Here is a 23,733-nt window from a genome sequence, read left to right as displayed (position 1 = left end):
CGAGATTGTGCCATGGTACTCCAGCCTGGGCAACAGGAGACTGTGTCTCAAAAAAAAAAAAAAACAAATTAGTTGGGCATGGCACACGCCTATAGTCCCAGCTGCTTGGGAAACTGAGGCAGGAGATCGCTTGAACCTGGAAGGCAGAGGTTGCAGTGAGCTGAGATTGCCCCATTCTACTCCAGCCTGGGTGACAGAGTGAGACTTCATCTCTCAAAAAAATAAAATAAAATAAAATAAATAAAATTTAAAAATGAAAAAAATCAAACCAAATAAAATTAATCAACCAACACCCATTCTGTTTAAGGTTCCAAAAGGAAGTAGCTGGACCCGGCTGCAGAGCACACTCCCACCTTGCTTCTGTCCCAAAAGTACATCCCCTACGTGTGGTTCTCCTTAAACAATTTTAATGTCTGGGTTGGGGAAGCAGGTAGAGCGCATAGAGGCAGCTGCTAGAGGCTGGTTGCAGACTCCAGGCCGCGTTCCAGGAAATATCGGTGGGAAGAACGGGGACGGGCTTGGGACCCTTCATTGAGGAAGTAGGATGTGATCTTCCTGAGTCCCTCCTGATCCTCAGATGCTGAGTCCTCCCTGTGGGAGAGAGGTGATGACAGTGACCACTTACACAGGGAGCAACCCTCTCAGGCAGGGCTGAACGCTAGCCTCCCTCCTTCCTTCCCTATAGCACCCCCAGGACATCCATGACACCCACCATATAACATCTTCCGCCTCTTTCTCCAGGATGGTCTGGGCCGTGCGCCAGCTGAACCGGACAAACTGGGGGAAGCCGAACACAGGCTCCACGTGCTCCTTCAACCACGCTTTTGTCTTGGGATCTGGGGTAGGGTGGGCAATGGTGACAGTCCAAGTTGCACCATAACATTCAAGCTCCCTGCCACTCTTTTTTTTTTTCTTTGAGATGGAGTCTCACTCTGTAGCCAGGCTGGAGTGCAGTGGCGCGATCTCAGCTCACTGCAACCTCCACCTCCCGGATTCAAGCGATTGTCCCGCCTCAGCCTCCCAAGTAGCTGGGACTACAGGCGCATGCCACCACGCCCAGCTACATTTTGTGTTTTTAGTAGTGACGAGGTTTCACCATGTTGGCCAGGATGGTCTCAATTGCTTGACCTCGTGATCTACCCACCTCGGCCTCCCAAAGTGCTGGGATTACAGGCATGAGCCACCACGCCCGGCCTCCTTGCCGCTCTTCTAAGGCTTCCTGCTGAGTACCTGGGGCACCTCCTATGGTCTGAAGCACCTTCTTGCCACAGGACCTTTACCTGGCCAAGAGCTGCTAAAAGGGCAGTGCAGGGAGACTGCCTCTGAGACATCTCCTTGACCTCCAAGAACAAGTCATTAAACATTTTAATTTTATTTATTTATTTTTTGAAATGGAGTCTTGCTCTGTCACCCAGGCTGTAGTGCAATGGTGCGATCTCGGCTCACTGCAACCTCCACCTCCCAGGTTCAACCAATTCTCCTGCCTCAGCCTCCCAAGTAGCTGGGACTACAGCCACCCACCACCATACCTGGCTAATTTTTGTATTTTTAGTAGAGACGGGGTTTCACCATATTGGACAGGCAGGCTGGTCTCACCCTGACCTCAGGTGATCCACCCACCTCAGCCTCCCAAAGTGCTGGGATTACAGGTGTGAACACCACACCCAGCCTTTTTATTTTTTTGAGATAGGGTCTCGCTCTATTACCCAGGCTGGAGTGCAGTGACATTATCACAGCTCAATGCAACCCCTGCCTCCCAGGCTCAAGCCATCCTCTCACCTCAGCCTCCCAAGTAGCTGGGACTACAGGTGTGCACCACCACACCTAATTTTTGTATTTTTTGTAGAGATGGGGTCTTGTCATATTGCCCAGGCTGGTCGTGAATTCCTGAGTTCACATGATCTACCTGCCTCTGTCTCTTAAAATGCTAGGATTACGGGCATGAGCCACCTGGCCCAGCCTGTCATTAAATATTATTATTATTATTATTATTATTATTATTATTATTATTTTGAGATGGAGTTTTGCTCATTTCCCAGGCTGGAGTGTAATTATGCGATCTCGGCTCACTGCAACCTCCACCTCCCAGGTTTAAGTAATTCTCCTGCCTCAGCCTCCCGAGTCGCTGGGATTACGGGCGTGTGCCACCACGTCCAGCTAATTTTGTATTTTTAGTAGAGATGGGGTTTCACCACGTTGGTCAGGCTGGTCTAGAACTCCTGACCTCAAAGGATCCACCCGCCTCAGCCTCCCAAAGTCCTGGGATTACAGGTGTGAGCCACCACACCTGGCTAACATTATTTTTTTTTTGACACAAGATCTCATCTTGTCACCAAGGCTGGAGTGCAGTGGCATAATCATAGCTCACTGCAGCCTGCAACTCCTGGGCTCAAGCAACCCACCCACCTTAGCCTCCTCCTCCAGAGTAGCTGGTACTACAGGTGGGCACCACTATAACTGGCTAATTTTTTAAATTTTTTATAGAGATGGGGGTCTCGCTATGTTGCCCAGGCTGGTCTTGAACTCGAGGACTCAAGCGGTTCTCCTACCTCAGCTTCCCAAAGTGCTGGGATTACAGGCATGAGCCACCACGCCTGGTCCCCTTCCCCTTAACAAAGGGACAAATGCCCACCTTGGGTCTCAGTCCATCACTGGGGCTCCAGAAAGACAGCAAAGTGGGAAGCGGGGAAGACAGCAGCAATCCTATGGCCTGGAATCCAGCTCCATCACTCACTGGCTGTGTGGCCATAAACAAATGGCACCACTGTCTAACACTTGGCCTCTTTCACTGTGGAGTAGGGTGACCAGAGCAATTTAGAAAACCTCTAGCCAGGCACAGTAGTTCACACCTGTAATCCTAGCTATTTGGGAGTCCAAGGCAGGAGGATCACTTAAGCCCAGGAATTCAAGACCAGGCTGGGCAACATAGGGAGATCCCATCTCTTTAAAAAAAGAAGAAAAAAAGGGCCAGGGGTGGTGGCTCATGGCTGTAATCCCAGCACTTTGAAAGACCAAAGTGGGAGGACTGCCTGACTCCAGGAATTTGAGACCAGCCTGGGCAACATGACAAGACCCCATCTCTATAAAAACAAAAAATAGGCTGGGCACGGCGGCTCACACCTGTAATCCCAGCACTTTGGGAGGCTGAGCCGGGCAGATCCCCTGAGTCAGGAGTTCAAGACCAGCCTGACCAACATGGAGAAAACTCGTCTCCACTAAAAACACAAAATTAGCTGGGTGTGGTGGCACATGCCTGTAATCCCAGCTACTCGCGAGGCTGAGGCAGGAGAATCGCTTGAAGCCAGGAGGTGGAGGTTGCAGTGAGCCGAGATCGCACCATTACACTCCAGCCTGGGCAACAAGAGTGAAACTCCGTCTCAAAAAATAAACAAAAATAACAAATAAAAACAAAAAATAAGCAAAATAAAATGATAAATGACAGAAAGGAAAAAAAGAAAACCTCAGAAGTGTGCTCAGCCCTGGCCATTTCAACATTAGTACCATGGTCATGTGTCTGCTCACCATTGGGGTAGCCTGAGCCATAATCAGTATCCGAGTCCTGCAGTTTCTCCACGAACTGCCATTTCTTCACGGCCTGGTCCCGGGCCACCTGTGGGCAAGACAGGCACCCGGAATCTCCCTCCTTCCCTTTGGTGGCCATGCCTGGCCCCTATATAGTGGGACGGTGGAAGCCAGCCATGGCTAGTAGGGTACTGACCTTGGCACAGATGCTGGCAGCACTAACCACCGGGTACAGGGCATCTGCTTTGGCCTTGACCGTCACCTCAATCCCGGGAAAACTTTGCTGCAGCCGCGCCTGGTATGTCTCTGGCATCCCTACGGTGTCCACGAATACCTGCCACAGCAACAGACACATATTACTTGAACAAACAACTGTACCAATGCTCTAGCCTCACAGCCCTGGCACGTTCTTCCTGCTACCCAGAATCCTCTTCTCCAGCACATCCCCAGGATGGATCAATCAGGGATTTCAACTCGAACATCTCCTCCTAGGCCAGGCAAAGTTGTTCAGGCCTGTGATCCCAGCACTTTGGGAGGCTGAGGCGGGAGGATCGCTTGATCCTGGGAGTTTGAGGCCAGGCTTGGCAACACAGTGAGACCCCATCTTTATAAAAACATAAAATAAATACAATAAAATAAAACAAAGAAAAAACTCACCTCCTGAAGAGGCTTTCTCTGATCACGCTGCTTTTACTCTAACTTATTTAGCACCTACTGCATGCCACATACTGTTCTAGGAACTGACGTGGCAGAAAACACTAGAAAAAAATTGGTAGAGTGTGTTAGCACAAGCCTGTAATCCCAACACTTTAGGAAGCCAAAGTGGGAGGATTGCTTGAGGGCAGGTGGTTGAGACCAACCTGGGCAACATATGGAGACCCTGTTTCTACAAAAAATAAAAAGTTAGGTAGGTGTAGTGGTGAATAAAGGCTTGAAGGAGGTGAGGAAGTGAACTGTGCAGAGATCTGGGGAAGAGGGCTCTAGGTGTGAGAACAGCCAGTACAAAGGCCCTGAGCTGGGACCAGGTTCATGATGCTGGGCCCATGCATGGGGGCCTTTGGCTGCAGCACCGAACAGAGGGTCCAAGAGCTGCTGGGGGAAAGTGGTATCTCCACAGCAGTACTGTTTTCAGAAACAACCTTTATTTTTTGTTTACCAGCTGACCATCTTTCATATTTTATTTTTATTTTTTTTATTTTTAGTAGAGATGGGGTTTCACCATGTTGGTCAGGCTGGTCTCAAACTCCTGACCTGATGATCCGCCCGCCTCGGCCTCCCAAAGTGCTGGGATTACAGGCGTGAGCCACTGCACCCAACCTCCAGCTGACCATCTTTCTGCCCAGGCTAGGCCGTGAACCCCTACGGGTAGGGCCCTTGTCTGTCTACGCCAGTTACTGTATCACCAGCTCTGCATTTGGGCCTGGTCCTCAGGTCCCTCCTCAGCAAGGTCTCCCTTGCTATAATTCCTTTCTTCTTCTTTTTGTGGAGATGGAGCCTCGCTATGTTGCCCAGGCTGGTCTGGAACTCCTGGCCTCAACCAATTTGCTCACCTCAGCTTCCCAAAGTGCTGGGATTACAGGCATGAGCCACCACACCCAGCATACAATTCCTACGTCGAGGTTATTCTGCCTTGTTATTCTCTCAGAACGGTCCGTTCTTTCATTGAGAGCATTTGAGGCAATGCTGATTTATGTTTTTCTCTGGTAATTTAATGTAATTCTGCCCCACTCGACTGTGAATTTTCCTGATTTAATTTCCACTGTGATCGGAAAACTAAATGTCGAGATGTGCATTTCAAAAAGACTACCTTCTGTTGCTGCATGGGGCACAGATTGGAAGGGATAGGAGGGTGAGGGACAAGAGAAGACACTCAGCAGGTGTCCAGGGAGTGGGGGGTGTCCTGGGCTAGGACAGAGGTGGCAGGTAGACACATGTGGGATTTGTTATGGAGACTGAGCCTTTAGGATGAGGGAGAGATTAGATGGAGATGGGACTAGGGGCTACACTGTGGTCCTCAGTGTGGCACACATTTAGGGCAGAAACAGGAGCACGAAATCAACAGTAGCAATGAATATGCCTGAGGCACTCCAGACGTATCTGATGCTGAATCTGCACACTGCACATTTTTGCCCACATTTATTTTTTATTTTATTTTTATTTTTATTTTTCGCTCTGTCCCCCAGGTTGGAGTGCAATGGCGCGATCTCACCTCACTGCAACCTCCGCCTCCCAGGTTCAAGCAATTCTCCTGCCTCAGCCTCACCAATAGGTGGGATTACAGGCACCCGCCACCATGCTGGGCTAATTTTTTGTATTTTCAGTAGAGATGAGGTTTCACCATGTTGGCCAGGATGGTCTTCAACTCCTGACCTCAGGTGATCTGCCTGCCTCAAGCCTCCTGAAGCACTGGGATTACAGCCGTGAGCCACTGTGCCTGGCCTCCCATTTTTAGTTTATTTTTTATTTTTTTGAGACAGGGTCTTGCTCTGTTGCCCGGGTTGGAGTGCAATGGCACAATCTTGGCTCACTGCAACTTCTGCCTCCTGGGTTCAAGCGATTCTCCTGCCTCGGCCTCCTGAGTAGCTAGGATTACAGGCGTCTGCCACCACGTCCAGCTAATTTTTGTATTTTTAGTAGAGACGGGGTTTCACCATGTTGGTCAGGCTGGTCTCGAACTCTTGACCTCCGGTGATCTACCCGCCGCGGCCTCCCAAAGTGCTGCGATTATAGGCGTGAGCCACTGCGCCCTGCCTCCATTTTTGGGTTGGGGGGTCTTCCTTTGTCACCCAGGATGGAATGCTGTGGCATGATCATGGCTCACTGCAGTCTCGAACTCCTGTTTTGTCCCCATTTTATCCTGAGATGACCAAATGGGGACAACTTACAGTTAACTCACCTGGGTGACGTTCACGCCCTGGTCCAATGCATACTGTATAAGCCCAGTGGCTGTATCATGTGACAGGGAGTTCAGGTTGTATTTGACCCTGTGGTGGGGAACAGAGCCCAGTTAATCTCATTCTAGGAACAAAGCTTGGTCAGCCCATGCTGGCTGCCCCTCCCGGGGACCTCTCACCGCCCAAGCATGCTGGTAGAGATGAGGTTTGGAGACAGCACATCCAGCGCCCAGCCTACAAAGTCCGTGTCCTCCATTTTCGCAAACAGCCTTTCCCGCTCGCTCTCCAACAGGGTCTTTGAGTCTGGGAGGAGGTTTGGAAGAGAAGGGGAACAGCTGGTTCTCCCAGTTCCTGCCCTCCCCTTTCAGTTCTCACCTGCCCCTGCACATACCCAGGAATCCCTTCCTCAGACGAACACCTCGGGCTCACCTGCCACTTTCAGCGCCTCCAGATCTGCCAGGCGAGACAGGGGACAATAACAGATGGCGTAGACCATGGGGCCTGGGGAGAAGGGGTGTCAGTTTTCTGGCAGCCGGGGTCCAATCACTGAGCCCGTGAAAGTTGCCATTCATCCCTGTTCTATCATCACTGCTTCTTTAGGTGCCATCACCACGACCACATCCCCTCCCCTGGTGCGGTGCAATCCCGACTCCGGTTTCCCGCATCCTCCGTACCACGCCCCTCCCCTCCCTGGCCCTAAGGGCGCACCCAGCACGGGGCCCCTGCCCGCCTCATCGACGCCCAGGACGCAAGGCTCCTTGCGGCACACCGCGGGCACAGGCGAACTCAGGCGACAGCGGCCCGTATTGTCTCTCTCCAGCTCGCTGAGATCCATGCCGCCTCAGCCGCCGCCACCAGCTGCAAGAACTAATACCGCAGGAGCGGGTCTCGGCGCGCGTTTTCCGCGGGCCTCGAAGCGGAGCCTGCTTCCGGCCAATCCGCGGGCAGAACACGCCCCTGGCGCTCCCGCCGCCGTGGACGCTTACGCAGCCGACGCCGACGTCGCTGCCGTGCGCCCTCCTGGGAATTGTAGTCCCAAAGGGCTATGGCCGAACACTCAGCTTGGGGAATTCGGTGGACGGGGTCACTTTGCAAGCTCTGCTTCACGGTCTCTGGGGCCCCGCCTGCGTTGCCCGGTGGGAAGAGGGGGAAATAAGAGGGAAACTGAGACGTAGCTTCGAAGACCCAGCCTAACGGGGAACTAGAGAGTTAAATATCACCCCACTCCCAGGACACGGGTCACCGCATCACTGGGTCCCCAACTTCCACTTGGATTCAGGACCTGTACTTACGGTCCCTGCTTCTGTACACATTCTAAGTCCCCTGGACCAGGTAGCCCCGCTTCCACTAAACCCAGGCTTTTGGATTTGGAGTCCCCAAACTCCCTCTCTTGGTTGCTCCCTTCGGCCCACCTCCACTCCGTGCAAGATCTGTGCTTCCTAACCTCTGTCTCATTCAGGCCAAGCCTTCCCCACCCCCGTTGGAGATCACAGATCTCAGTGGACTCCTGCTCAGGGTCTCTGCTCCCTATAGAAGCTCATTCCTCCCAACTTAGAATGAATGTCCCCACCCCCACCCCTCGACCCACTTTTTTTTTTTTTTTTTTTTTTTTTTTGAGACAGAGTCTCGCTCTTGTCCCCCAGGCTGGAGTGCAGTGGCGCCATCTCCGCTCACTGCAAGCTCCGCCTCCCGGGTTCACGCCATTCTCCTGCCTCAGTCTCCCGAGTAGCTGGGACTACAGGCGCCCGCCACCACACCCGGCTAATTTTTTGTACTTTTTAGTGGAGATGGAGTTTCACCGTGTTAGCCAGGTTGGTCTCCATTTCCTGACCTTGTGATCCGCCCGCCTCGGCCTCCCAAAGTGCTGGGATTACAGGCGTGAGCCACGGCACCCGGCCTTTTTTTTTTTTTTAGACAGGGTCTCTCTCTGTTGTCCAGGCTGGAGTGCAGTGGCGCGATCTTGGCTCACTGCAACCTCCACCTCCTGGGCTGACGCGATCCTCCCACCTCAGTCTCCCAAGCAGCTGGACTACAGGTGCACACCACACCACCGTGCCCGACTATTTTTGGTATTTTTTGTAGAGATGGGGTCTCATTATGTTGCCCAGGCTGGCTTCAAACTCCTGGGCTCAAGCGATCCGGTCCCCTCAGCCTCCCAAAGTGTTGGGATTACAAGCCTGAGCCAGCCACAGTGCCTGGCATCCACCACTTCTATTCCCTGGGCTCACTGGGGCTCATGTCCTCTGCCTGTGGGTTCCTGCCCCTTACCAGGCTCATGCCCCTTCCTCAGGGTCCTAGTTCATTGTCTCTTTATCTCCTTTTACTCCTCTGCGCCTCCCCCTCCACTTTTTTTTTTTTTTTTTTTTTTTTTTTTTTTTTTTTTTTTTTGAGACAGGATGTTACTCTGTTGCCTAGGCTGGATAGCAGTGTAGCGATCTCGGCTTACTGTAACCTTTGCCTCCCAGGCTCAAGCGATCCTTCCTCCCCATCCTACCGAGTAGCTGGGACCACAGGCATGTGCCGCCACGCTCGTCTAATTTAAATTTTTTTTTGTTTGTTTGGTTGGTTGGTTTTTTTTTTGAGACAGAGTCTCGCTCTGTCGCCCAGGCTGGAGTGCAGTGGCGCGATCTCGGCTCACTGCAGGCTCCGCTTCCCGGGTTCACGCCATTCTTCTGCCTCAGCCTCCCGAGTAGCTGGGACTACAGGCGCCCGCCACCACGCCCAGCTAATTTTTCATATTTTTAGTAGAGACGGGGTTTCACCGTGTTAGCCAGGATGGTCTCGATCTCCTGACCTTGTGATCCGCCTGCCTTGGCCTCCCAAAGTGCTGGGATTGCGGGCGTGAGCCATCGCGCCCGGCCTAATTTTAAAAATTTTTATGGAGAGGTGATCTCAACGATATTGCCCAGACTAATCTTGAACTCCAGGACTCAAGAGATCCGCCTGCCTCGGCCTCCCAAAATGGTGGAATTACAGGCGTGAGCCCCGGCGCCCGGCGCCCCCTCCACTTTTCTCCTTTTCTCCCTAGATATCAGCGGGGCTCACGGCTCCTGACTCAGCTTCCCCCTAACCAAATCAGCCTCAAGTCACTCAAGACTTGGAGCCCCAGTTCTCCCTTCCCCAAACTCGCTTCATACCCGCCCCGCACCGCACATCCTCCCTCCGCGCCCACCCTGGGCCCCGCAACTTGCCCCGGCCCTGCTCTCTCACCCGGGCTCAGAGCCTCCAGTCGCAGTCGAAGGGCTTGCAGGATGGACAATCCCGTTGCCGGCAGGGCCGTAACTGGATCAGGTTCTCCGGGTCCATGAAAACCGGGCCCGGCGCTGTGCCCACTACCTCGCGGCTGCGCTCCTGCTTGCCCAGGTCGCAGAGACACCGCCACTTTCCCCATGGGCCAAGGATTGAGTCCTCGACTTCTAGAGAAGGAGGGCAGAGGTGAAGACCTACGTGGAGGGGGCCTACTCCCAATCCCCTCCCCCAGAGAGGGAGAAAGATAAAGATACTAACAAATAAGAGAAGCACATATTCGCTAGACTCTGCCTCTATGCCAGACACCCTGCCACAGATTATCTCATTTAAGCTTTTTTTTTTTTTTTTTTTTTGAGACAGGGTCTCACTCTGTTGCCCAGGCTGGAGTGCAGTGGCGCAGTCACAGCTCACTGCAGCCTCAACCTCCTGGGCTCAAACAATCCTCCTACCTCGGCCTCCCAAGTAGCTGGGACTACAGGCACATGCCACTGTGCCTGGCTAATTTTTTTGTATTTTTTGCAGAGACGGTGTTTCACCATGTCGCCCAGGCTGGTCTGGAACTCCTGGGCTCAAGTGATACTCCCATCTCAGCCTCCCAAAGTGCTGGGATTACAGGTGTGAGCCAGCCACCATTCCTGGCCTCATTTAATATTTCCACGAGTCTCAGGTGGGGAAACCAAGACCCAGAGACAGCAAGCCAACCTTCCAAGCTCATATACGGCGTAAGTGGGCCAGAGGAACTACAACCTGACACTTCCAGGCTGTGCCAGCCTGCCCAGTTGTGAGTGTCCTACAACATCCTTGGTGCCTGCCATTTGAAGCTGACTTCTGTCTTCAGGGGTGTGACCATGGCCCTACCTAGAAGGCACAATGCCACCTGACAGCAGGGCTGTCAAGTGATAAATGGCATAATTGACATAATGAAGGTAAGTAAATCTCCCGGTGCTGTGCTAGCATATACAAACCAATTTCTTATGATCAGTTTGTTTGTTTATTTATTTAATTTATTTATTTTGAGACAAGATCTTGCTCTGTTACCCAGGTTGGAATGCAAGGGCATAATCATGGCTCACTGCAGCTTCAAACTCCTTGGCACAAATGGTCCTCCTGTATCAGCCTCTTGAGTAGCTGGGACTACAGGCGCATGCCACCATGGCAGGCTAATTTATTTTTTATTTTTATTTATTTATTTATTTTTGTAGAGTAGGGGGTCTCTCCATGTTGCCCAGGCTGGTCTTGAACTCCTGGGCTCATGCAGTCCTCCCGCCTCGGCCTCCCAAAGTGCTGGGCCATCAAGTCAGGCTAATTTTAAAATATTTTTTGTAGAGATGGAGTCTTGCTGTGTGGGTCAGGCTGGTCTGGTCTCCGAAACCAAGGGATCCTCCCACCTCAGCCTCCCAAAGTGCTAGGATTATAGGCGTGAGCTACCGCGCCGGCCACTGTGATCACTTTAAAGGGCTCTTTACTGAATCTGCCCCTTTCCCCTATGAGACAGATCTTATCCCAACTCCGATCTTATCCTAACTCACCGCTCACTAAGGTCTGACACCTCCTACCCTCCCACACCCATGTCTCTGCCACACCTCACCGACCTCTTTCCATTTCTCCTTCAGGACTTTTCACCTTGGCATTTGCTATTCCCTCTTCCTTGGACATTCTTTCCCCAAATCTTTCCATTTGGGACTTTCGCTTGTCGTTCTCGCTGCACTGGTCACGGGTCTTCTGCAATCGGACCCTCTCTGATTTCCCAAGCTTGCCCGCCCCCTTCTTTCTCTGTCTCTGCCCTTCCTGGCACCTATCCCCGAGTGACAGCTTCAGTGTCCTGCCCACACCCCCTCTTCCCCTGGGAGCTGCTTTAAAGCAGTATCTATTTCAATATATCCAAGAGTAAACCGAGCCTTAGAGAAAAGTAACCAGCCCAAGGGGACGCCTCCAGTGCGGAGCTGGGTGGAGATTTGCAGCCCGCGGAGGAAGGTCCCTTTGCAGCCAGCAGGAGAAGTAGGGCAACGGGGAGTCTTTGGGCATCGTCATCCCCGCCGCCTGAGGTTACCCTTTAGATGCTGCAGCCTCAGCTGCTCCCAGGTGTCACCTTCGCCCTGCTGCCCTAAGTACTGATAGTCCTGGTAGACCAGGGCAGGGGTCGCCAGCTGCAGGAGTAGCAGAGGCGCCAGCAGCAGCGCCGCCGGGGTCCGGGCCATGCTGGACTCCAACGGCCCCCAGCGCGCTCCCAGGCGGAGTCGTGCGCGGAGTCTGCGGCGGGCGCATTACCCACGCGGGCAGGTGCAGTGGTCCCGGACGAAAGCAACGCGTCTCCCCCCGCAGGCGCATGGACCCGGCCGCACGCTCCCCCGCACCTGCGGGCGCAGTGGACCCGACCGCTCCGCTCGTCCGCTCCCTCCCCCGCGCCGTGCACGTCTTGGTTCGGGCCGGGCATAAAAGGCTTCGCGGCCCAGGGCTCACTTGGCGCTGAGAACGCGGGTCCACGCGTGTGATCGTCCGTGCGTCTAGCCTTTGCCCACGCAGGTATGAACACCCGGAGTGCACCTGACGGGAGGACCCCCTTCAGGCTGCTTTGGCCCGATCCTGACTTTAGTGCTGGCCGCCTTTGCTTTCCATCCGCTATAGTGGCCTCCTTTGTCCTTGCGGGGGAAACCGAGGCCACAGCCTTGCAGCGCAGGCCCGATCGCCCGAATCCCCGCCCCCTGCTCGTGCGGGCCTCACTGTCTCCTTTTGGGCTGGGGGCTTGCGACACCGCCCTCCGGCCGACTCGCTCGTGGGGTGCTGGTGGCAGTGGCTGGGTCACTCGTGCTCTGGTCAGGAGAGCGGGTCTCCGGCAGCCTCCGGGCCTCGTAGACCGGGTACCCGGGAGGGTGAGGGTTAGTGCTGTCGCCTCCGCCGTGCTGACTCAGTCACAGGGCCCAGCACGCAGCGCGACCTTGGGTTGGGAGGACAAAGTGTCTTCCCGGGCGCACTGACCGGGCGGGGGTCTCAGCTTTCAGTCATGGCCTCCGGTAACGCGCGCATCGGAAAGCCAGCCCCTGACTTCAAGGCCACAGCGGTGGTTGATGGCGCCTTCAAAGAGGTGAAGCTGTCGGACTACAAAGGTGAGCGCCGCCCGGAGGGGGCCCAGGTAGAAGCGGGGCCGTGCATGAGAGAAGCTGGGCCCTAACTCCTCTGTGTCCCTCCTCCCCAGGGAAGTACGTGGTCCTCTTTTTCTACCCTCTGGACTTCACTTTTGTGTGCCCCACCGAGATCATCGCGTTCAGCAACCGTGCCGAGGACTTCCGCAAGCTGGGCTGTGAAGTGCTGGGCGTCTCGGTGGACTCTCAGTTCACCCACCTGGCTTGGTATGAGCAGGGGCCAAAGAGGGAGGTTGCAGCTAAGCTCACACCCTCGGGTCCCAGCTGTGTGGCTTCGTGGCCATTGCTCAACCTCTGGAACCTGCGTTTCCCCATCGTGAAAATAATGGAAACATCTCCGCCCAAGTCTTTAAGGATGATGACAGTAATTAGCATTTGACAACTAGTTGCCTGGCATATAGAGTTGCAGATGCAACTCAGATGCAACTCTATCTACTCTATCTACTTAGTTCCCAGGAGGGAGGCTGTGCTGCCCTATTTCATGAAGATGGAAACTCCAGTTCACCGAAGTGAAGGGCTGTACCCCATGACACAGCTAGAGGAGGATGGGGACTCTTAACACGGGCTCTCTGCTGGGTGATGCTGCAAGTTACAAGCACATGTGAAGCCACTTAGCTGGAGCTGTGCCTCTCAAACTCAGTCTTCCCAGCCGTGGGGATACAGTCCTTGCACCCAACCCAGGGTGGGGTGGGTGAGGCTCCCAGCAGCCTACTCTAAAGCCCCTTATCTCTGGCCTCCAGTGCTTATCACATTGGTCCCACAGGGTGAGGACCCTGCTGTGCCAGGCATCCTGAGGCCCCAACTCTGTCTCCCCTACTCCCAGGATCAACACCCCCCGGAAAGAGGGAGGCTTGGGCCCCCTGAACATCCCCCTGCTTGCTGACGTGACCAGACGCTTGTCTGAGGATTACGGCGTGCTGAAAACAGATGAGGGCATTGCCTACAGGTACTGTGGGACCCTCAGCCCGGCTCAGGGAGCGCCCTGCCCCCCATTCCTGTGATGCTGGGACCACTCCTGTACAATGTCTTCTCTGCCCCCAGCCCTGTGGCTAGCAGCGGGTGGTTGGTAGTCCCTTCCTTGTCTCTGGCAGTGGGAGCTACCAGCTCCTCACTGGGAACCCTGATGTCTTCAGGGGCCTCTTTATCATCGATGGCAAGGGTGTCCTTCGCCAGATCACTGTTAATGATTTGCCTGTGGGACGCTCCGTGGATGAGGCTCTGCGGCTGGTCCAGGCCTTCCAGTACACAGATGAGCATGGGGAAGGTGAGCAGATACACACAGGACACATGGGTACATACTGAGCGCCTCCGTCACTCATGCAAACATTCACTGCCTGTCCTCTTACCTGTCCAGATGGGTGTTAGGGCCCCAAAGAAGATTCAGCTCAGGGCTTTGTCTGCAGGATGTTTCTAATGTGGTAGGAGACAAATAATGCCTGACATTCAACCAAGGTGGACAAAGGGGCTGGGCTCAGTGGCTTACGGTTGTAATGCCAGCACTTTGGGAAGCTGTGGCAGGTGGATCACCTGAGGTCAGGAGTTCGAGACCAGCCTGACCAACATGATGAAACCCCGTCTCCACTAAGAACACAAAAAATTAGCTGGGCGTGGTGGCGCACACTTGTAATCCCAGCTACTTGAGAGACTGAGGCAGGAGTTCGCTTGAACCCAGGAGGCAGAGGTTGCAGTGAGCTGAGATCGCACCATTGTACTCCAGCTTGGGCAACAGAGCAAAACTCAGTCTCAAAAAAAAAAAAAAAAAAAAAAAATTAGCTTGGTTTGTGAAGCATGCCTATAGTCCCAGCTACTCAGGAGGCTGAGGCTGGAGGATCACTTGAGCCTGGGAGGTCAAGGCTGCAGTAAGCTGTGATCGCACCACTGCACTCCAGCCTGGGCGCCAGTGTGAGACTCCATCTCAAAAACAACAACAACAAAAAAGCCTGTAGGGGTGGGGCAGAGGGACAAAGATGGGATTAAAGGAGCCAAAAAGACAGGAAGATGCTGTGTCTCATGCCTGTAGATAGTTCCACCTACTCTGGAGAGTGAGGCAGAAGATTGCTTAGGCCCAGGAATTTGAGTCGAGCCTAGGCAACATAGCAATACCCCATCTCTTTTTTTTTTTTTTTTTAAGAGATGGGGTATTGGTCAAAAAAAAAAAAAAAAAGAGGCCAGATGCAGTGGCTCACACCTGTAATCCCAGCATTTTGGGAGGCCTAGGCGGGTGGATCACCTGAGGTCGGGAGTTCGAGACTAGCTTGACTGACATGGAGAAACCCCATCTCTACTAAAAATACAAAATTAGCCCAGCCTGGTGGTGCATGCCTGTAATCCCCGCTACTTGGGAGGCTGAGGCAAGAGAATCGTTTGAAGCTGAGAGGCGGAGGTTGCAGTGAGCTGAGATAGCGCCATTGCACTCCAGCCTGGGCAACAGAGCAAGACTTCATCTTAAAAAAAAAAAGAAAAGAAAAAAAGAAGAAAAAGGAGAGCTGGGTGGCAAAAAGAAATTGAAGAATTAAGAGTACGAAAAACACCAGCTAGAAAATACTGAACTTGGCCAGGTGTAGTGGCTCACGCCTGTAATCCTAGCACTTTGGGAGGCCAAGGTGGGTGGATCACCTGAAGTCAGGAGTTCGAGATCAGCCTGACCAATATGGTGAAACCCTGTCTCTGCTAAAAGTACCAAAAAATTAGCAGGGTGTGGTGGTGGGCACTTGTAGTCCCAGCTACTCAGGAGGCTAAGGCAGGAGAATCACTTGAACCCGGGAGGCAGAGGTTGCAGTGAGCCGAGATCACGCCATTGCACTCCAGCCTGGGCAACAGAGCAGGACTCTGTCTCAAAAAAAAAAAAAAAAAAGAAAGAAAAAAGAAGAAAAGAAAAAGAGAAACTACTGAACTTGGCTAGGCATGGTGGCTCACACCTGTAATCCCAGCACTTTGGGAGGCCAAGACGGGCAGATGACTTGAGGTCAGGAGTTCAAGACAAGCGTGACTAACATGGTCTCTACCAAAAATACAAAAATTAGCCAGGCGTGGTGGTGCACCCCTGTAATTCCAGCTACTTGGGAGTCTGGGGCATGAGAATCCCTTGAACCCAGGAGGGAGAGGTTGCATGAGCTCAGATCATGCTACTGTACTTCAGCCTGGGCAACAGAGCAAGACTCTGTCTCAAAAAAAAAAAAAAAAAAAAGAAAAAGAAAAAATACTGAACTGGGCTTGGAGGGCTTATCTTAATATCCACATTCCTGGTCCTGGACCACTTGCTTCCAGCATTTTCTTCTGCAACACAGGCCCTTGCTTTGCTTCACCTTGAACCTGGGGCTGTAGCCTTCATGTGCATCCTTGTGTCTTCCCACAGTTTGTCCCGCTGGCTGGAAGCCTGGCAGTGACACGATTAAGCCCAACGTGGATGACAGCAAGGAATATTTCTCCAAACACAATTAGGCTGGCTAACGGATAGTGAGCTTGTGCCCCTGCCTAGATGCCTGTGCTGGGTGTCCACCTGTGCCCCCACCTGGGTGCCCTGTGCTGACCCAGGAAAGGCCAGACCTGCCCCTCCAAACTCCACAGTATGGAACCCTGGAGGGCTAGGCCAAGGCCTTCTCATGCCTCCACCTAGGAGCTGAATAGTGACGCCCTCCCCCAAGCCCACCCAGCCGCACACAGGCCTAGAGGTGACCAATAAAGTATTAGGGAAAGGTGTGAGTCTGTTGGTGTGCTCTGTCCTTTCGTCCTCCCCTGCAACCTCCTTCCTTCTTCAGGCTCAGGCTTGGGAAACTGACCCTGTGGTTGCTCATCTTCGCCACACGGTGGCGGTCTTATCACATGCTCAGTGCCTGCTCTTTTCCTGCTTGCGCTCAAGGCGGTTTCGGAGGGGTAGGGTATGCCGTTTGTCCCTTGCAAATCCCAGGATGCCCTACATCCAGAAATCTGGCCATGCAAGGCAAAGCCCACATTTTGTCACCAGCCAGCCTGGGTTCAAATGCCGTTTAAGAGTTGTGATCGTCTCTGGGTCTCTTCAGCAGTAAAATGGGACTGCAAACCCAGATCACCATGCACGTGGTAAAATTTGTAGGAGATAAGTTATGTGAAGCTCGGGGCTAAGGCCCCTGTGTAGGGCCCAGTTCCTAGTTCCTAAGACGGCTTCCTCGAGCTGAAAGGAACCCAGCCCAGTGTAGTCTTATGGGGAAGAGGGTGGGGACCCAGTCTTAAGAGCAGAACCAAGAATGAGAGCCTGAGCTACGTGCAGAGTGCAGAGTCCCTGCTGTGAGCTCTGCCCCACCCCAGGCTGGAAAGGTTGCCTGTCTGCCCCTGGGGTGGGAGGGTGGCAGTTAGGCTAGAAGGCAGGTATTAGCAGCAAGGCAGGGTTCCCAGGGGTGCAGTTTAATATTGTGTGCGTTCAGGAAAGTAGTTTTGCTACTCTATACCCCAATTTCCTCCTACAGAACAGGGCTAATATGCTCATTTAATCCACAGATCCACTATTAATGCTGGTACCCACCTAATACCCTCTAAGGGTCACTCATCTCCCTTGGAATTTAATCTACACTCCTCCCCAAGGCCCCTGCTCAGTCTCCCTTGACATCTGCCCTGTTGTGGTTCACTCCATTCCAGACAGGCTGGCTTCCTGGTGTTCTTTCACAGGCTCACCTGGCTACATGAATTTTGCCATTTAAGAGCTGCTCCCAAGGCCGGGCGCAGTGGCTCACGCCTGTAATCCCAGCACTTTGGGAGGCCAAGATGGGCGGATCACGAGGTCAGGACATCGAGACCATCCTGGCTAATACGGTGAAACCCCGTCTCTACTAAAAATACAAAAAATTAGCCAGGCATGTTGGCGGGCGCCTGTAGTCCCAGCTACTTGGGAGGCTGAGGCAGGAAAATGGCGTGAACCTGGGAGGCAGAGCTTGCAGTGAGCCGAGATCGTGCCACTGCACTCTAGCCTGGGCAAGAGAGCAAGACTCCGTCTCAAAAAAAAAAAATAATAGCTGCTCCCAGTTGAGCGGGGTGGCTCATGCCTGTAATCCCAGCACTTTGGGAGGCCCAGGCAGGCGGATCACCTGAGGTCAGGGGTTCGAGACCAGCCTGGCCAACATGGTGAAACCCTGTTTCTACTAAAAATACAAAAATTAGCCTGGCATGGTGATGCACGCCTGTAGACCCAGCTACTTGGGAGGCCAAGCAGGAGAATCGCTTGAATCCTGTGGGTGGAGGTTGCGGTAAACTGAGATCGAGCCACTGCACTCCAGCCTGCCTGGGTGACAGAGGGAGACTCCATCTAAAAAACACAAACAAACAAAAAACTGTTACCTCTGATGCTGTTGTTACCCAGGATTTTCTCAGGACCCCACTTCTTCAAATCTGTTGAAAAGCCATGGCCAGGCACGATGGCTCACGCCTGTAATCCCAGCATTTTGGAGGCCGAGGCTGGCAGATGACCTCAGGTCAGGAGTTCAAGACCAGCCTGGCCAACGTGCTGAAACCCAGTCTCTACTAAAGATACAAAATTAGCTGGGCGTGGTGGCAGGCACCTATAATCGTAGCTACTTGGGAGGCTGAGGCAGGAAAATCGCTTGAACCCGAAAGGCAGAGGTTGCAGTGAACCAAGATCGCACCACTGCACTCCAGTCTGAGTGACAGAGCAAGAATCCGTCTCAAAAAAAAAAAAAAAAAGTCACTGCAGGAGAAGCGCAGTGGCTCACGCCTGGAATCCCAGTGCTTTGAAAGGCCAAGGCGGGAGGACTGTTTGACCCAGCAGTTCCAGACCAGCCAGGGCAACATAGCAGACCCCATCTCTACAAAAATAAACAAAATTAGCCAGGCATAGTGGTGTATGCCTGTAGCTCTAGCTAGTTGGGAAGTTGAAGTGGGAGGCTTGCTTGAGCACAGAAGGTCTAGGCTGCAGTTAGCTATGATTGCACCACTGCGCTCCAACCTGAGCAACAGGACAAAGACCCGTCTCTAAAATATAAAAAAGAAAAAGTCACCCTATTAAAGGTCCATGTTCCCACTCCATTCTGCAAAGCATCTTTCCTCCCTGCCCCATCATTGCCACCTTGACCTTTTTTTTTGTTTTAGTTTGTTTTTTTCCTCTTACTAGCACTTACCACCACCCCCAAAGAACCATGTTTGCTTGTTTATTTATTGTCTTGTCTGGAGTGGTCCAGGCTGTGTCTCCAGGGTCTAGTTGTTCTAGGTATTGTACAAATGAATTGATGAAGTGTCTGTTCCACTCACCCTACTGCCTGTCTGGTTTCTCTACCTGTTTTTCTCCACTGCTCTGGGGGCTTCCAACCCCGAAGCCGGCCAGACTCCCTCTAGGCGTGCCAGCAGCACCAACACCCCCACCCCCACCTCCACGTGTCCCAGCTGCGCGGGAGGGAGCCCAGCGCGAGGGCGGTGGCGGCGCCCAGCGGCCCGAGCAGCCGCCCCGGCAGGACCAGACCTGGCAGTCGCCCCGCTCCTGGCCTGGTACCCGTGAGGGGAAACTGGCAGGCGGGCGCCGCCCTTCCTGGAGGGGGTGGGGGTAGAGGGGACGGCGTCGGCAAAGCCGCCGAGGCAGCAGCAACCCTCCGCCCCGGTCAGGTCAGACGGAGGGGGCGTGGGCGCGGCGGGGCCTAGGCGCCAGTGTCTTGAAGGTGGCACAGGGGTGGCTCCCGGGGCCCAGGAGCGCTGCCCGCCCACCGCGGGCGCTCTGGACCCAGGCCTGGGGCTTTCCGTGCCCGGGCAGCCGCCTGCCCGGGAAAATCCCGGCCCCCTTCCCGGCGCCGCGGCCCTGCCCGGCAGAGCGGGGGAGGGGATTCCCGGAATCTGCCCAGAGACCGCGGTCGCGTCACTGGGCAGAATCGGTCCTTGTATGGGCAGCGCTTCCGCTGCGTCAGCGGGGAAAGCCCCGGCGCGCGCGGCTGGGCGGGGACGCGCCTGCGCACTCCAAGTCTCGCCGGAGCGCCCTGCCTTCAGCTCCTGGGTCCCTGGACCGCGTCCCGCGCCCCAACCATCCAACCCTGGAGATCTGGGGACGCGGGAAGGGTGGGACTCCTGGGCTGGGACCACAAGATGCCTGCGCCGAACCGACGAGGGGGACACATACAGGACCGAGCCACCAACAGCACTGAGCTGGGGGCAAACCAGTGCTTTTTTTTTTCCCTCCGCCCTCCCAGCTTGGAAAAAAAGACAACAGAAATTAATAAAGAACCAATTTTTTTTTTTACTTAAATAGATTCAATAAAAAGAACAAACACACACAAACACAAACACGTCTTAAAATAAACTCTTTAGAGACTAAGTGCGTGTTTCTTTTCCACAGTACGGTGCAGAGAGGGGAGGGCAGGGGGCGGGGGTCCCCTTCCCAATGTCCCCGCGGGCTTGAGTACCAGGCGGCGGGGCCAGCTCCGCCGCGATCGCCCCCTCTTCCCCTCCCTGTTAAATACACAAATATATTATATTCAATATGAATCGAGTCTGTTTCCAGCAGAAAAAAAACATACAAAAAAAAGTGGAAGGGGGGGCTTGTAAACGTCGAGGTGGAAGGACTGGGCGCAGGGCAGGAGGGCCGGAGTCCAGTGTGGTTTGCGGCGCCCCTAGGTCCCAGGGTGGGTGCCCACCGCCTGCTCCCTGGACCCCAGTGGGAGGCGTGCGCCCAGCCGTCCAAGCGAGGGGGTGTCCGTAAAGGGGCAGGGGACGTTCAGAAGGCGTGTCCCTTGACCCCAAGCAGCAGCTGACAGCCGTTGCTGACGTGGGTCATGACCTTCTGTTTGAGCTGGGCCACCTGCTCCCGGAGGAGGCCGGCGGTACTCGACAGCCCCGCGTTCTCGGCCTTGAGCGTCTTCACCTTGTCCTCCAGGCGCGCGATGCGCTCCAGCTTCCGCTTCCGGCACTTGGTGGCCGCCAGCCGGTTCCGCAGCCGCTTGCGCTCCACTTTGATGCGCTCTTGGTCTTCCATGTTGATGGGGGACACCGGCGGCGTGGCGTCCCGGCTGCGCGCCTCCGGCACGGTCTGCGGTTCCTCCTTGAAGGTGGAGGCGCCGCGGCCCAAGCCCAGCTGCGCCGGGTGGCCACCGGCGAAGGGCGGCGCGTGTGGGAGGTAGCTGATGGTGGTCGTCGGGTACGAGCTCCCGGTCCCGACGGCAGCCCCGGCGCCTCCCGAGGACGCAGAGGCTGGGGAGTAGCTGCTGAGGTTGGTGTAAACGGGAGGTGGCTCCGGGCCGGCGTAGACGCCCCCGGGCCCAGCCGGGGGCCCCCCGGTAGCGCCCAGGGACACGTTGGGGGGTGTCACGTGGTTCATCTTGTGCAGATCGTCCAGGGCTTTGACAAAGCCGTCGGCGAAGCCCTCCTGCTCCTCGGTGACGCCGCCCCCTGCGCCCCCTGCACCTCCACCGCTGCCACCCCCGCGGGGGTAAAAGTACTGTCCCGGGGGTGTAGGCGTCGTCGTGATCACGCCGTTGCTGTTGGGGACAATCAGGCGTTCCAGCTCCGAAGAGGCGAGCTTGAGAGACGCGCCGGTGTCCGAGCCCTGACCAGAAAAGTAGCTGCCGCCACCGCCGCCCTCTGGGCCGGGTCCGCGAGCCCCAGGCGCTTTGAGACTCCGGTAGGGGTCGGCCAGGTTGACCGCCAGGCTCGGTTTCAGGAGTTTGTAGTCGTGTAGAGAGAGGCCACCAGGGGCCCGGCCGTATCCCGTAGCTGTGTATGAGTCGTCGTGGTAGAAGGGCTGTTCCATTTTAGTGCACATCCGGGCGGCCCAGGCGGTCTGGGGAGGGTCCCTGCGGGGCCGCCCCGGGCCTCGCTGCAGCGAGCGGCGAGCTCTCCGCTGCGGTGACCGGACTGGGTGCCTGGTCGCGCGTTCTCGGGGGCTGGCGCGGGCGGGTGGCAGCCAGCCGGCAGCTGTGCGCAAAAGCCCTGTCAGGCTTCCCGAGCCCCCGTCGCCCTCTCTGGCGCGATAGCTTTCCTGGCGTCGTTTTCCCCAGCTCCCAGCTCCCTGCTGGCTCCGAGGCTGGCCTGGCCGCTCTCAAGGTCCCAGCCGCTCAGCCTGAGCCACACGCCTTTATACCGGGCTAGTCAGCCACGGAAGTGCGCTCCGATTGGCCGTCGCCGGAGCCGGGCCCCCGCGCCCCCCTCCTCGAGCGTGGGGAAGGGGAGGAGGCGGCTCGCGTCACTGTCAGGAAGCGCGTGTCCTTGTAAACAGCGGCCACGGGCCGGGTGGCTCGGCGGGGCTGCAGGGGGAGGGGCTCAAAGGACCTCGGGGTACGCATGGAAGGAGGTGCTGGGGGGCCCAGGCACATGAGTGAGGGGTTTCAGGGAGGAGGATGATTTCCCTGGAGTCCACTGGGACAAATACCAGGACCTGGTACGCAGCAAGTGGGGTGAGGGTCCCAGTATGTGCGAAGAAACCCCTGCGGTACCCAGAATACGAGAGGGGTAGGAGGACTGACAATCCATTGGGAGACCCCAAAAAGCAGAAATGAGGGTTAAGCACTGTAAATCGGGAGGGTTAAGGAGACACCTGACCCAGGAATTGACTGGGGGTCCCGGGCTCAGAAGGATGCGGGACTGGAATTTTCACAGGACGGAGGAGGGGAGAGATCAAAAGGGGTGAGTGGGTGGAGCTGCATGACCCATTAAATTGCAAGAAATGAGTAGGGGTCCAGGAGCTCATGGGAGGGTCTGAGGGCTCTCCCGTAAGCGGGAAGGAGGAATTAGGGGAAGTCTAGATATGCAGAAAGCTAGTAAGCGGCCTGGGGTACACTGAGGCAGGTAAAATATGCCAGGTAGAAGATGGAGACATGTCTGCCAGAAATTGGGGACCACTGGGGTCATTTGCTAGCCCGGATGAAGAAGAGAGTTAGAAGGGGCCGGACACATCTTCGGAGCAGAGAAGACAATAAGAGTGTACTCAGTTGACATGTGAGGAGGGGGCCTTGAGGGTCCCGCGCACCAGGACTGCTGGATCTTCCACGACTGCTGCTCCCCCTCGATGGTGACCTCTTAGTCATCTGTATTCTCTGTCCCCCATCCTAAAACCCTCCCCTATTGACCCTGGGCTTTGCCCAACACCGTGTCGGCTCCTACAGCCTGGACCCAGCCCGACGGCTGGGGCGCGGTCGCCCAACCCCACTCCCTTCCTTAGAAACAGGCTGGGGAAAGAGCGCAGAGGCAGGAAGTGTGGCAACAGCCCCGGGGGAAGGAGCCCGGCCCTGTCTCCGTCACTCGGATCCTACGGGACCGTGCGCCCCGCCCTGGGTCCCGCCGCATCCTGCGCCTCGGAAGAGGAACCTGGGCGTGCGAGCCCCCGCGGAGGCCCGGGTGCTTGGAGCCCGCCCAGCCGCAGCAGCCTCCAGCCACCATCCTCTCCCCTCAAGCAATGGTTCCGCCCGCGGCGCCTGCAGGGGACCGCGGAGGCAGGCGGCATGGGGACTGTTCCATTGGCCCGACGGCGGGGGACGCAGCCGAGGAGAGGGGCCTGGTCGCCATGGCAACAGGCGGGAGTCCGCGGGCAGGACTGAGGGCGGTCTGGCCCCCGAAGTCTCTCCCCGCCGCCCATATTAGGGCACAGGAAGAGGTGGGACCAGCGCTGTCCTGGGGCCCGAGCCAGAAGTGGGGAACCCGACTATCTGCCAGGTCCCAGGGCGCGCCTGGGCCCCCAGACTGCTAGTCCCGACCAGCCCCGACCGCCGCCCCCGGGGCCCCCACGGCCGCCTGGCCCGGCCCCGCCCCACCCCGCCGCTCTGGGGCTGCGTCCTGCCAGGCCCGGCCTGGCCCAACCCAGCCCGGCAGGTCCCCGCCTGCCCGCGGGTCTGGGTCGGACTTCGCCCCCGGCCCGACGGGGCGCGGAGAGGGCGGGCCGATGCCTCGAGGCGCCCCCGGCGCCTGGGCGGGCTGGAACGGCGGCTGCCTCCTCCCTCGGGTGGGGTGCCCTTCCCTTCTGCCAGGAGATC

General features: G+C 55.7%; 4 protein-coding genes across 4 annotated transcripts; 1 reads left to right on the top strand and 3 right to left on the bottom strand.

Annotated features, from left to right (window-relative positions):
• Positions 1-390: 390 nt before the first annotated feature.
• RNASEH2A (ribonuclease H2 subunit A) lies at positions 391-9,330 on the bottom strand. Its single transcript, XM_003814822.5, has 8 exons — positions 7,125-9,330; positions 6,846-6,917; positions 6,596-6,719; positions 6,419-6,506; positions 3,719-3,856; positions 3,523-3,610; positions 713-836; positions 391-591 (listed from the first exon to the last, which is right to left on the bottom strand). The coding sequence occupies exons 1-8, from the start codon at positions 7,249-7,251 to the stop codon at positions 453-455; spliced, it is 900 nt and encodes a 299-aa protein (XP_003814870.1). The 5' UTR covers positions 7,252-9,330; the 3' UTR covers positions 391-452.
• Positions 6,654-11,863, bottom strand: THSD8 (thrombospondin type 1 domain containing 8). The gene is made up of 4 exons (XM_034944744.3): positions 11,716-11,863; positions 9,627-9,832; positions 6,846-6,917; positions 6,654-6,719 (listed from the first exon to the last, which is right to left on the bottom strand). Exons 1-2 carry the CDS (start codon positions 11,861-11,863, stop codon positions 9,633-9,635), a joined length of 348 nt encoding a protein of 115 aa, XP_034800635.2. The 3' UTR covers positions 6,654-6,719; positions 6,846-6,917; positions 9,627-9,632.
• Positions 10,686-16,504, top strand: PRDX2 (peroxiredoxin 2). The gene is made up of 6 exons (XM_003814824.5): positions 10,686-12,188; positions 12,658-12,769; positions 12,859-13,012; positions 13,629-13,751; positions 13,939-14,069; positions 16,161-16,504. The coding sequence occupies exons 2-6, from the start codon at positions 12,667-12,669 to the stop codon at positions 16,244-16,246; spliced, it is 597 nt and encodes a 198-aa protein (XP_003814872.1). The 5' UTR covers positions 10,686-12,188; positions 12,658-12,666; the 3' UTR covers positions 16,247-16,504.
• Positions 16,505-19,989: 3,485 nt separating this feature from the next.
• Positions 19,990-22,905, bottom strand: JUNB (JunB proto-oncogene, AP-1 transcription factor subunit). The gene has a single exon (XM_003814823.5). The coding sequence runs from the start codon at positions 21,528-21,530 to the stop codon at positions 20,487-20,489; it is 1,044 nt and encodes a 347-aa protein (XP_003814871.1). The 5' UTR covers positions 21,531-22,905; the 3' UTR covers positions 19,990-20,486.
• Positions 22,906-23,733: the final 828 nt, after the last annotated feature.

Source organism: Pan paniscus, chromosome 20 (genome assembly GCF_029289425.2).
Source record: "Pan paniscus chromosome 20, NHGRI_mPanPan1-v2.0_pri, whole genome shotgun sequence".
NCBI classification, from domain to species: domain Eukaryota; kingdom Metazoa; phylum Chordata; class Mammalia; order Primates; family Hominidae; genus Pan; species Pan paniscus.
This window is presented reverse-complemented; position numbering and strand designations above follow the sequence as displayed.